The sequence below is a fragment of the Pezoporus occidentalis genome, unplaced genomic scaffold, assembly GCF_034315485.1.
Source record: "Pezoporus occidentalis ecotype Australia unplaced genomic scaffold, CSIRO_AGI_Poc_V1 ctg166, whole genome shotgun sequence".
Classification (NCBI taxonomy): domain Eukaryota; kingdom Metazoa; phylum Chordata; class Aves; order Psittaciformes; family Psittacidae; genus Pezoporus; species Pezoporus occidentalis.
The window spans coordinates 998012-1010270 of NW_026913488.1; the positions used below are offsets into that span (position 1 = coordinate 998012).

A 12259-nucleotide genomic window follows, 5' to 3' on the forward strand; every position below is an offset into this window, starting at 1 on the left:
CTAATGTATATTTCATGTTCTAAATTTCCTTAAAACTGTTTAGTAATACTATATTTCTTATTTGTGAAATACTTGAGTTGTTTTTATTGTTTAAACCGTGCTTTTTCAATGGGATGATCTGTTGTGTCAGTGAAGGATTATCCATTGCATGAATTTATGTCATGATTTGCTACAAAGATGATTTTTAAGTGTGGAGTATAGCAGTAATTTGGATATAAAACTAAACAGTAAATCAAGATGGTTTCATTTTTAATGTCTGGGATTGAATTGTAATTATAGTCTCTCCAATATTTATTCAATAGGAAAACATTTTTGGATGATTCCGGATAAATATCTTTAAGGCTTTCAACAAAGATAGCATAGGATAATATTAGTAATATGGTAACTGTTACTTCAAGCAGTTTGAACTTAAAATGATTAAGATTACTTGCTTATTTAAAAAAGAATAATTGGAGGTGGAATGGCTTAGTTCTAACAGTTCTGCATGTTGACACAAACCCGTTCACAGATACTGCTTAGCCAGAGGAAGTGTGAAATCATAACCTTTGATTGCGAAGACAAAATGCAAACTCTGTTTGTCATCTCTGTCAATTTGTGTTCTGTTCTTTCATCTTTATTTCCCTGGGGTATAGACACTTCTCTGCATCTTTGAAGTGCTGTATTTCAGTGTTTCAGGATTCCTGGTGGGATGGGTTTTGCATAGTGAAAACAAATAAAAAACAATATAAAACTTATAACGAAAAAATAGTTTTGTTCATTGTTTTATGTTGGAAGCAGTTTGGCGTATGATCATTGGTGTGAAGTTCTTGTTAGTTTTGTTTGAGGGTTTTTCTGGGAGGTGGGCGAGATGCTTTCCATTTTCTTCTGAACAGTACTTGTGTGTGTTTGTCAGCAGTGTTGTAATGAAGGAACAGCCTCCACATTCTGAATGTGTTGCAGGGCAAATTGTGGCTGGCAGCAGATCTTGCATTCTCACTTATGCTGTAGCAGCCTTTTACACCTTCGTTGTACACATTGAACCTATTTAAAGATGTTTGAATCCTGTTATGTGTCAGTATTTCCCTTCCTCCCAGAATTCCCATTTTACACATCCTCAGTAGGATCCAGCAAAGAATAATCTAGCCCTAACATTTGAGAATTTTTGCAGGGTGAGGTTCTACGTTGTATTGATCCTTCCTAAATAAGCATTTCTGCTATGTTGGTCATGTGAGAAGTTTGATGTTCAGTTTGAGTTAGTGGGCTTAGGTGAGGACAAAGGAGTAGGAACTAGGGACATAAGGTGTAGTTTGGGCTGACATTTGCACTGTGGATGGGGATATCCAGCTGGCTGGACCAGAGTGTTTTTCCCCAGTCTGTTTCTCACTGGTACAGTGTACAGAGGAAACCATGTAGATCTGAATGAAGAACACTACATGCAGGAAGTAGAAAGCTGTGATGACTCTTGGGGAATGCTGATTCTATGGAAAGGTTGTAGCGCAGTGTCCATGTAGCCTTCTAAAAGCAGGGATAGGTGGTGAAGAGGGAAAAACAAAGGTGAAACTTGGTGGGATCAGGTCAGTTTTGCTTGAGCCTGGATTGCTAGGAAGGAATTTTTGAAGAATAAATGCCATAGTTTATTATAGCTAACTGGGACATGTTAGTGACTGGGAAGTATATGGAGTCCTGAGAAGAAATGAGGTGGGGGGGGAGGGGGTCCCAGTTGTACTGCAGAAAAGGTAATTGCATTTTAAATATAGGAATTTGAGTTACACCAGGTAAACAAGGCTTTGATTTAGGGCTGCAGATAACTATACTTTCCTGTCCTGTCTCTGTAGGGGAAGTTTGAGACTGTGAATTTGATAGAGTATTGAAATGTCAACAGTCTAAATATTCAGTTGGTCTAGGACATCTATATGCAAAGGGGCTGGTAAATGTAGAAAAAAAAAATTAAAGGAGAGCTTAGGATCAGGCATATATTTGAGGAGATATTAAGCACTTAAAAGTTGCTGTTCCCAGGAAAAATGACAGTAAGAATTTTAACTTTTGTCTATTGTGGGTTTCTTTCTTGGTGTATATATATATATGTATATATTCTACTGAAAAGTATTGAAGTTAGTGTGTAAAAAAACTAGGATATCCTAGTTTTTACAGAACTTCCTTGGTTTTAGCACTTCCTGTTCTCTGTTTCATCAACCTCCAGTGTAGCTGAGTGCTCATTTATTTTGTAAATTTATTTGTACTAAACTTTGAGGAATTTATGTGAGAAGGATTTAGGGTCAGGTTTAGGTGCTTAATTGAAGCTCCTTAAACCTAGAGAGACTGAGCTCCTAGTTCAGTCTGGCTGTGAATGGAGTTCAGCCATTCCAGAGGCCTTTGAAGTGTAGATGTCAAAGATGAGTGATATGACTTGCCTGATAAAGGTGTTTGCCTTTTACAGATCAGATTCCTAACTCGGGTGTTTCAGCAAGCTATCAAATAGACTTAGGATGCATTTGGGTTGCCAGTTGTGACCATCTTGGCGTATTTGTGGAGAGTGTTGCCTTATGCATAAGGATGAGAGCCAACTGTCTAAAGCAGGAAGCTTTTACCTTCTAAAATCCCTCTTTTTTTTTTTTTTTAAAATTAATTTTCTAGAAATCTGTGAAACATGCAAGTATCCAAAAGGCAGCTAACAAATTTACTGAATAAACCCATTTTTATCCTTAGACTTTCATCTAGCTCATAACTGAGTTAAAGAAATATTGAGGTGAGGGTCATAGGAGAGACTTGCAGATAATATACTGAGCAGCTCTTCCCTAATTTTTGTCTCTTCCCACTCTTCCCCACAATGCCTTTTCTTAAATTCTGTTCTTTAATGAGATAATCTTACACTTCCAATGCTTTTACTTTAAACACCAAGAGCCAGAAGTCTTCAATGTGTGGAATAGAGCCAGCTTTTAAGTGTCATCTAGCAATGATGCCTAGGCCTTTGAAGTCTCTGTGACAAACTTCCACTGCTTAAATAACCCCAGTAAACTGAAAGCTCCTATCCTCTCTGTGGTTCAGGAGCCAAAAGGACTCTGGACTCCTGGATCAGTCCAGAGGGAGAACTACAATGGAAGCTACCCATGACCTAGAAAGAGTTGAGGGATTTAAGTATGTTTATAGTGAGATTTGCTTCTTTCACTCAAATAGAAAAAAAACTCCATTGAAACCAGTGGTGTCTGTTCCTGGCACCAGAGCAACTTCACGGACAGATTTCTTAGCCGGATGTGAAACAGAATGGTAGTGTAACTTTTCTTTGTTTCTTTTAACCTGTGGTAAAAGTAGTTTTCATCATTCCAGCTCTTTGCCCCTGAGAAAGTGAAGCAGAGCAGCTGAAACAAATGTGAAATAGGACACTATATGCAATTCTGGTGGGCAGAAGGTTTCTGCCCAATTTATTTTAAAGGGCTGTGTTATAAAGAGTTAGTGTTAGGTAGTGCTAGTTCCAGATAGTAATGAGGTGTCAAAAACTTTTAATGTAATTACACTTGTCTAGAGGGATTTTTCTTTGTTGTTGAGCAGTATTTACTTTGTAAAATACACCTATGAAGTAGTCCTTTTGTGTAGTTAAAATGCTTCATACTCCTTATATATATTCAGCAGCTTGCTAATAAACTATTTTGTTGCTAAGAATGCATTTCCTGTCATCTATGAAGCTCCTAGTCCTCTTAGCAAAGCAATATATCAGATTTTTAAGTCAGTTACATACTTTGTCTCTAAAAGGAGATCACATCTCTTTATGGAGGAAGAGAAGGCTCAGTTTATGTTGAACAGCTTGAAAATTACCCTTTCAGAAAGCAACTTACAGCTAATTTCCTACAGGGGCAAAATGGTGTTCTTTAAGGGATTCACACTTACTTACAACACCATGTTAAAACTGAAGACTCTACTCTGACTTGTCTTTTTTAATGATTATAAATGATGCAAGTGCAGCATGCCTACCAGTGTTATTACAGCCTCACTGAGCAACTGTAGACTTGCATCTGGTTAAGTCACTTGTGTTCAACTTGTTATGGCAAAACGCTCTTGTAGCAACTTGGAAAATAATTTCTCATAATTGTAAGGACTTCAGCTGTTGAATGCTTTATGTATTTATGTAATTTCTATAATACCACTGTACCACTGATATCCTTTTTAATAAAAAATAATCTTCTGAATCGACATTCTAGAATCGTTAGTGTACTAGAGGTAGAAAATGGCATTAAATCTTACAATATATGAAAGCACAGTTTTTGTATTTGGTATGTCTCTGATTAAATGTTTTGACAATTTCTAGGAAAATGTAACAAAACCAAGCAGTCTGTTCAGTTTTGGCAGCTTGAGACAGTTTGAGGGTTAAACTTTCACTGCTAATATCAGTTATCTGATGTTTTTAACATAAATATGTTCAACTAAAGTGTTACGAATGCATCTCTGAAGCATTACTGATTCACAAAGATGATGATGTGTTCTTAAATTGTTTATGAAATGTCTTTTGTACCATTCAGAAAGTGTTTTACCTAATTTGCTCTTCTGTTTAGGTATTCCAACTTGATATTGAACTTATTTTCTCTCATGGTGGATGCCAACATTCCAGATATTGCTCTTGAACCTGACAAGACTGTAAAAAAGGTAACTGAAAAGCTTTCCTTGTCCTTCAGTAATGCAAGTCATCATGTCATTAAATTTTTCAGTTGCTTATAGCGACTTATTTGTAACTGACCCGAAAGTACTTACTCCTGATAAGTTTTGAGCAATTTCTAGAGTCATTGAAGTTAGAGATGGAAGAAGATATCTTTTGAGATTACTTAGCACATGTGCCCATAAATACAGATTTGCTCTTTATTGTCCATGTAGTAATGCACAGTCTACTCTAGCACTCTCTTCTGAGGTACTTTGACATTCTGCTAACAACAGTGATCTCACCTTATGAAACTTGTGATAAGTGAAGCTATAGATTGACTATATCATGAAAGGTTGTTCCCACTAGTCTAGGTAAGTCCTAAATAGTTTTATAAAACCAATCTACATGTAGACATAAAACCAGTCTGGTGAAGATTTAAAACTGGTAAACTGATGTATCTTCATCACCAGGAAGTTTTTGTTTATTGTGAAAACAAATAACATGCCCCATAATTCTGCATCAGCCTGAATCATTCTTTTTCATCTGATGTGTCAACAAAAGTTGACATTAAAATTACTGGATAAATGCTCATCTAGATTTCATTACACTTATATTTTAGGCAAACATTGGCTTTTTTTATAACCTGATTTTTAGTGAAGGCCTTTCTCTTTTATCTCCACAAAAGACATTGGGGAGCCTGTGTATCCAATGAAAATCAGTTCAGTGTGCTTTTTATTTGAACAGTGAGTTTTCTTTAAAATAGGCTGTTCTTCAGTGCTTTAAATAAACCATGAAAGCAGAGATTCAGAATTTTTAATATTTCATGTTCTAATGCAGTTCCCTTACAGAAAAACTAATTGCTACACTAACCAAAGTTTTCCTTTTGCCTGCAAGAATTTGAGCATTTCTGTTCAGTTTCTTGGTTTCAAATTGCTGCAAAGAGTTCATGTAACTATTCAGTTTAATTTCCAGAAAGGCTGAGCTAGCCAGAACTGCTGTGTTTTGTGGTAAAGTTAACAGCCCTCCCTCCACTTGACTGTTTTCCTGAGAAACTGACAATTTTAGCTTACTCACATAGAGGATGGGAGATAGAGGCTTAAAGTTAGAAAATTGAAATGGTTCAATACCTACCAAATGTTGGGATAACTACATTTTTGTGGCAACACCTTCCTTTGAAGGAAGAGATACTATGTTTTCAACACGTCTGTGAATTTCGTCTTTATAAAAATACACGTTTGGTTCTGGCTACCTGTTGAAAAAACGGATTTTTTTACTTCCATGATATAGTAGGGAGGGGAAAACCTTTTAGATTGCAAAGTCTGCAGATAGATATGGTATAAATCCTGGGGGAACTTGAAAAATGTATCTACAGGTAATGCAGGGGCTAATTTTGGAGTGTTTGTCATGGAGTGAAATAACCATCAGGTTGATCTCTTTATGATATTTATTGACTTCCAGGACTGCTGGTTCTTTGATGTTTGCAGCAGTAAGTTTGAGACTTGCTACATGTTTTAAATCTTGCTCATCTCTGTCTGGAGTTCACTGTTGCTTGACATGATAATGCTCATTCCTGCCTTGTGAGCTCTGACATTTTTTTATCAAATGGAGTCTCCTATTTTTCACTGCTGATCAGAGAATCATAAAAAAGGTTTGAGGTGGAAGGGACCTTAAAGCTTATCTAGTTCTAAACCCCTGCCATGTGGGGTTTGCCTGCATTAATGTGCAATATTCTTGTTTCTTATATTTTCATTGTATTTTATGGTGGTAAACTCTGTAGACAAAGTGCAGTCCAATTTTATATTTCTTTCTGTAATTAATTATAAAAGGATGTCAGATTCTGTAAAATTTTTTGTGGAAGATTGCTTTAATGTAACAACATTTGAGTATTTCAGTCGTTTGTAAAACACTTTTACTCCATATAAATTTCCTGTATAATTTTCTTGAAATAACAAATAGAGATACAGAATTGCAAGTCAACAGGTCGTTTCTACAGGTGGTATGTTACAACTCATTGATAAAAATCAAGATACGTAAAGCATGATTGTATTATATCTGGTTGAAGATCATGGAAGGAAGCAAAATCTGAAGGGAAGTTCTAAGAGCTGTGAATTAGATGTGTTGTTGCTTCTAAATTCCCTTACAAAGTATAAATAATAGTGCCTTTTTTGCATTAAAAGAACATGAGCTTAGTTATGACAGATCACTATTAGATCAAATGCAGCAATTAGTTACTGGGATGCTGAGCTCTGACAGTGGTGCAGCTTGGTGAACTGTGACTTCTAACCTCATGCTAGGTTCAAGTCTATCTATTCAGAGGCTTCAAAATGTGAAAAGAGCTAGTACTGAAGTAATAAAGCAAGTATTTTCGATAAGGAATGCAAATAACTTTCTCATTTTCAAATTTAAGAGGATAAGATTTGCTTTTTCAAAAAGTCTGAGTTTATTTCCTGAGTCTTGTACCTTTACAAAACAAAACTCACACAGGAAAGTATTATCAGAAGAACAAAATTGTTTAGCTTATTCATAAACATTTTCTTTGTAATTCATAGACTTCTCAGCCTTCTGCAAGTATTGTTGTTTTATATATACTCTCATGTTTTCTAACTGCTCAGCTGTTTTTCAGTCTTTTTAACTGTTCAGGTTTGACCATTTGGTTCAAAAACGATGCTTTGAATATACTCCTTGAATTTTGTGAATTTTGTGCAAAAATAATACACCTTAATGAGATCCCTAAAGTGCAGGTGAACAGATGGCCCTTCCATAAAGCAGTTGTTGACATTATGATCTGCTGAATGTATACACCTATGTTCAGAGCTTCTGTGACAGTAATTGTTTTTTTTAGTTCTCAATTTTTTATTTTTTCACTTTAAAAGAGGTTAGCAAATTATAGAATCAGAGAAACCCAGACTGCTTTGCTTTGGAGTGAGCCTTAAAGTGCATCCAGTTCCAACCCCCTGCCATGGGCAGGGACACCTTTCACCAGAGCAGGTTGCTCGAAGCCCCTGTGTCCCACCTGGCCTTGAACACTGCCAGGGATGGGGCAGCCACAGCTTCTCTGGGCAACCTGTTCCAGTGCCCCACCACTCTCATAGTGAAGATTGCTTTCCTAATGTCTAATCTAAATCTCCCTTCTGTTAGTTCAAAGCCATTCCCCCTTGTCCTGTCACTACATGCCCTTGTGAAAAAATCTCTCTCCAGATTTTTTGTCAGCCCCTTTACATACTGTTCTCCATTCAGGACCTTACACTTGGCATTACTGAACTTCATGAGGTTCACACTGGCCCACCTCTCAAGCATGTCAAGGTCCCTCTGGATGGCATCAATCCCTCCAGCATATCCACCAAACCACAAAGCTTGGCAAACTTGCTGATGGTGCACTGGATCCCACTGTCCATGCCACCAACAAAAATGTTGGTCATTGTTGTTTGGGTTTATTTAAATAATGTGTTAGAAAATATATTCTGGTTCTTAAATAACTTCTAGCCTGTTTCAGTTCAGTTATGATCTTTGCTTGTACTAGTTCAAAAAGGAAATGAGATCTTGTATCTCTTGGGCTGAGTGGCAAGTTTGTTCAGTCATTTAACAAGATAATGCTGTATCTTGTTGTAGGAAAATTGAATAAATGCTTTCAGCATCTCAATTGATTTTTTTTTTTTTTCCTTAAAGCTAAACAAAAAATCCATATATATTTCAACAGACTCAAATTAGCTAAAGATCCATTTTGGACTGACCTGCAAAATTAAATTACCTTTGATGTGTGAGTCAAGTCAATAGCCATTTCAAATGTGCTGTCACTTTCACGGAAGACAAAGGTGAGGATTTACAAATGTTTCTGTATCGAAGAAGGTATCCTGCTTAGTAGGGTAGGTGGAAGCTCATAGCCAGCACCTTCCTTATTGGTGCTGTAGTAAATCTCATTCTCTGCTTTGTAGAGCCCTCCTTGTTGCTTTAGGCAGCTAGTGAGGCAATGAGGTCTCTCAGGCAGCTGAAGTCAAGTCACTGAGGTAACTGGATAATTACTTTTACCTAAATCTAATGATAGTACAAGTTCATTATTAAGCTATAAGGAAAATTGTATTGTGAAAAAATAAAGAACTTTCTTGTTTTTAAACAAAGGAATGCTTACTGACGGGAGTATTATGCTTCAATTATTTTGGCAATTTCTCATACAGACCTTTTGATACTGGAATTTTTGGTAGGTGCAGCCTTACTGCTGTTACTAAGTAGGCATGATCTATTTTAGAGATTGTTTCTAAAGAAAGGTTTTTCTTTAATGGTCACAACTTGATTCCTCAAAGCAAAATCATTGTGATGCTAGGTGGTAGTTCAAGTTCCAGACTAATCTTTAGCTTCAGGAAGTGACATAATGTGTCATCCTCACATTGATAGGCAGGGAGGTGCTTTATGTTGAATATCTGCCCACTGGTGAAAGATACATAAAGATGTAAAAAAGGACTAGAGATTAAAATCACCTTTAGAGATATTTTTGGTGTTCCCCTTTTCTAGACTTTGGAAAAATAATTTATTGAGTTTTTAGGGCCAGAATAAAGGTCTGTTTATTGTAATCATATACATACTCTAAATAAAAACCCAAATGTATACCATATGATAATGATGTCTAGAATTGAAACAGACTATATGAAACAGATTAAAGAATACTACTGTCATTTTGTTTGGCTTGATTTCTTATATTGTCTTCTGTCCCCTCCTCTGATATGTATGTATTGTAACAGGATGCTCGCTAGATTAGTTAGAAAAGGTGGTTCAAAGTCAGCAAAGTTTCTTATCTTCAGACAGATAAGGGAACAAACTAAGATCATGAAAAAAACTATTACGTGGAACATGCCCTCTGGTGAGGCACTGGGTGATTTGAGTTGTGGTTGGGGTTTTGGTTTGTTTTTTTTTTCTAGAATTTCAGACTGATGGATGGTATGAGACTTTTTAGAAAAATGTTGATTGCAGAAAGCACTCTTACGAAAGTTTATCCCTAACCTGAGGGACAAAAGGGGAGGCAGGATCTTTATAATTGGAAACAGTTTTGCCAAAGTATCATCTTCCAGTAAGAACGTGACATCCCACAGACCTGTCAGAATATAATTATATAATCAAACTTAAAATCTAACTGAAAGAATATTGTCCAGTTGTCATTTCTGTCCAGTAGCTGTGAAATATCTTGGGAGAAATACGTACTGAGTGAAGGCAGAATTGGAAGAGCAGCTTGTACATGGGCAACTTTCCCATAAAATGTTATGCCTGTTTGGCATGGGGTGTGTCACAGAAAGGTATAAGCAGAGCTGGATGCTCTGTTCCTGTCATCTGTGAACATACTTTGACATTCTTGTTCAAAAGTGAGCAAGCTCTGCATAAACGAATTTTACTTCTCAGAGAGAGATAACAATGTGCGTATTTTCTCCCTGTTAGCATGAAAAGAACCACCAACTCCCAATGACTTCAACAGGATATGTGGATTTTAGAGCATACCAGAATTGGACACTACCTTCTTACTCACTTTGCTTTCAGAAATTAATCACTGCTGACCTTAGCAATGCATTCTCACACCTAAAATTGCACTGAGATTTGAGTGAGTCAGCATTGGCCTGAAAGCAGATATTTTAAAGTTTCATAAGTATGAGAGTGTATGGAAAAATATGTTTTCAGCCAGCTATCCACTTTCACTGTGTATATCCAATATCAACAGATGAATTGGCTCATACCTTTCATGCATGAAAAACTTGTTTTAGTGACTCACTTCCTCACTTCAGTTTCTGTCACTGTTTTTCCCCATAAACCAACCAACCAAACCATAAAACAGTAATTACCAACTACTCAGTGTGCCCATCCTCAAAACCCTAGGAGCTCTCTGCAATTTCTTGGTGTTTTATTTCATAGTAAGATGTTTGTCTTTTTTTTTTTTGACCAAGAAAAAAGTAGCTGCAAAACTTAAAATTAGTTGTCTTTTTGATCTTTTCATCTCCTTTGTGCTCTCCATACTATTTATAAAGAAAACTGTCAGTCTAGTGTGCTTCACCTCATGGTTGGTGGCACGATCTCCTACTGCCACAGTCTGATTTAGGCTTTTCTGAAAGCTCACTTTGGCTCAAAAATGTCACAAAATGAAATTAAATTGAAAAGTAGGAGAAGAGTCTCCCCAGTTTGCCTCTCCCTTTCTGTGGCCTCTGAGGTAATTGCCTTTAAATTTTCCACTCTTTGCTTATGCTTTTCCACTTCTCAGTTTTCAGGAAAAAGGCTGCTTTGAAATCTCTTTATGTTGACTTGTCAGTGCGTAACTGATAATACAATGAAGATTTATTCCACCGCGCCAATGCCTTTTTTTTCTGCCAGTGCTACTTGCTTTTTCATTTCCAGTACAGCTGCAGCACTAGTTGGTGATTGTCGGGCTTTTTTTTTTTTTTTTCTTTTAAATTAGCCAGTGCTGTAAATTTAAGTGTAATGACTAAAATCTGGAGTCAATTATATATCCAGTTTTGCGTAAGGAAGAGGCAGACCATCACTTTTCATATGTAGCTAGTGCATTCAGCGCTGTCACCTTCTAACAAAAAAAGCTTTTGATTTTTCCACAAGAAAGCCAGATGGCTTCTGTCTGTCCTTCATAGCAAATTTGACCTTTAAATGAGAAAACATCAGGGACCAGTGATTCATTGACGCACAAAAGACTCAGCAGGCATTAAAGGACAGTGTCCTAATTGACTGAGCTGTGTTTCAGATGCCCATTGACTGAAGAAGGTGCTGTGCAAAGGTGGTGCAACTGTTTCAGTCACAGGCAAGGTTATCGTGATCATAGCACAGATATCTGGCTTACACCAAGCTGCTGTTTGTGAAAGTTATCCCGTTCAGCTTTAACATTCAATGCCTTTGGGTGGACACAGAAAAGGCTAACATCAAACTAGTGAGGAGAGTGGAGAATTTTCCTTCTTATGGAGTGTAACATTGAGAGCAGTCTCTGTTTCTCTGTCTATGCAAATATTGATAAGAAAATGAGTAGTATAGTTGTTTGGAAATCAGCAAGAAGAGAGGGCAGACATGTTTTGTTCCTTTTACATTAAATAAAGTAAGATTAGTTTTGTTCTACAGGTATAAAAACTGAAGCAGAGATACAATTTGAGTTGAGGTACATAAATCAGAGCTCGGCTGTGTTTAAGACTTGCTAGTTTTGCCAGTTTCTTTGCCTGGGTTGTAGTAAAACTCCTGGTGTTCTTTACCCTCCTCTGGCCTGCCCAGGAATCAGTCAATGGATAATTGAGGGTTAAATTCACAAGTTAGTGAAATGGAAAGGAATTCTAATCTGGTGCTTGACATGCTGTTTTAGGCAGTGTATATCTGTCCCTCTTCGTCTGACCAAAAATACAAGTATTTGTTAAAAGGTGAAGCTAGAAAATATTTCTGAGATTAATGCCATGAGGAAATTTGTAGGTGAAATAAACTCAGTTTTGCTCAGTTTGAGCATCTGTGTTTCAGTATTTGTATTTGCTTGCTCCTCTGTGAAGGTTTATTCTTTGTAAAAGTGTCCCATTGACATGGAGCTTATTTTGCACAGGCAGACATTCATCTTTCTGTCCATTTGGATAATGTGCTGCAGCTGCACACCCAGCTTTTCTCTATCTAGACTGCTGATTCTGAATGTATGTTAATTCA

At 36.8% G+C, this 12259-nt stretch overlaps 1 protein-coding gene across 7 annotated transcripts in view; it reads left to right on the forward strand.

Annotated features, from left to right (window-relative positions):
• PIK3C3 (phosphatidylinositol 3-kinase catalytic subunit type 3) overlaps nt 1–12259 on the forward strand; it is a 72235-nt gene that overhangs the window by 47816 nt on the left and 12160 nt on the right. For 5 of the 7 annotated variants that reach the window (XM_062613386.1, XM_062613388.1, XM_062613383.1 and 2 more), the window contains one exon: nt 4524–4614. In XM_062613386.1, coding sequence (XP_062469370.1) covers nt 4524–4614 — 91 coding nt within the window. Of the gene's footprint in view, nt 1–4523; nt 4615–7481; nt 7609–9767; nt 9833–12259 lie in introns of those variants that run through there. The other 2 variants (XM_062613390.1, XM_062613389.1) reach the window with 2 other exon arrangements.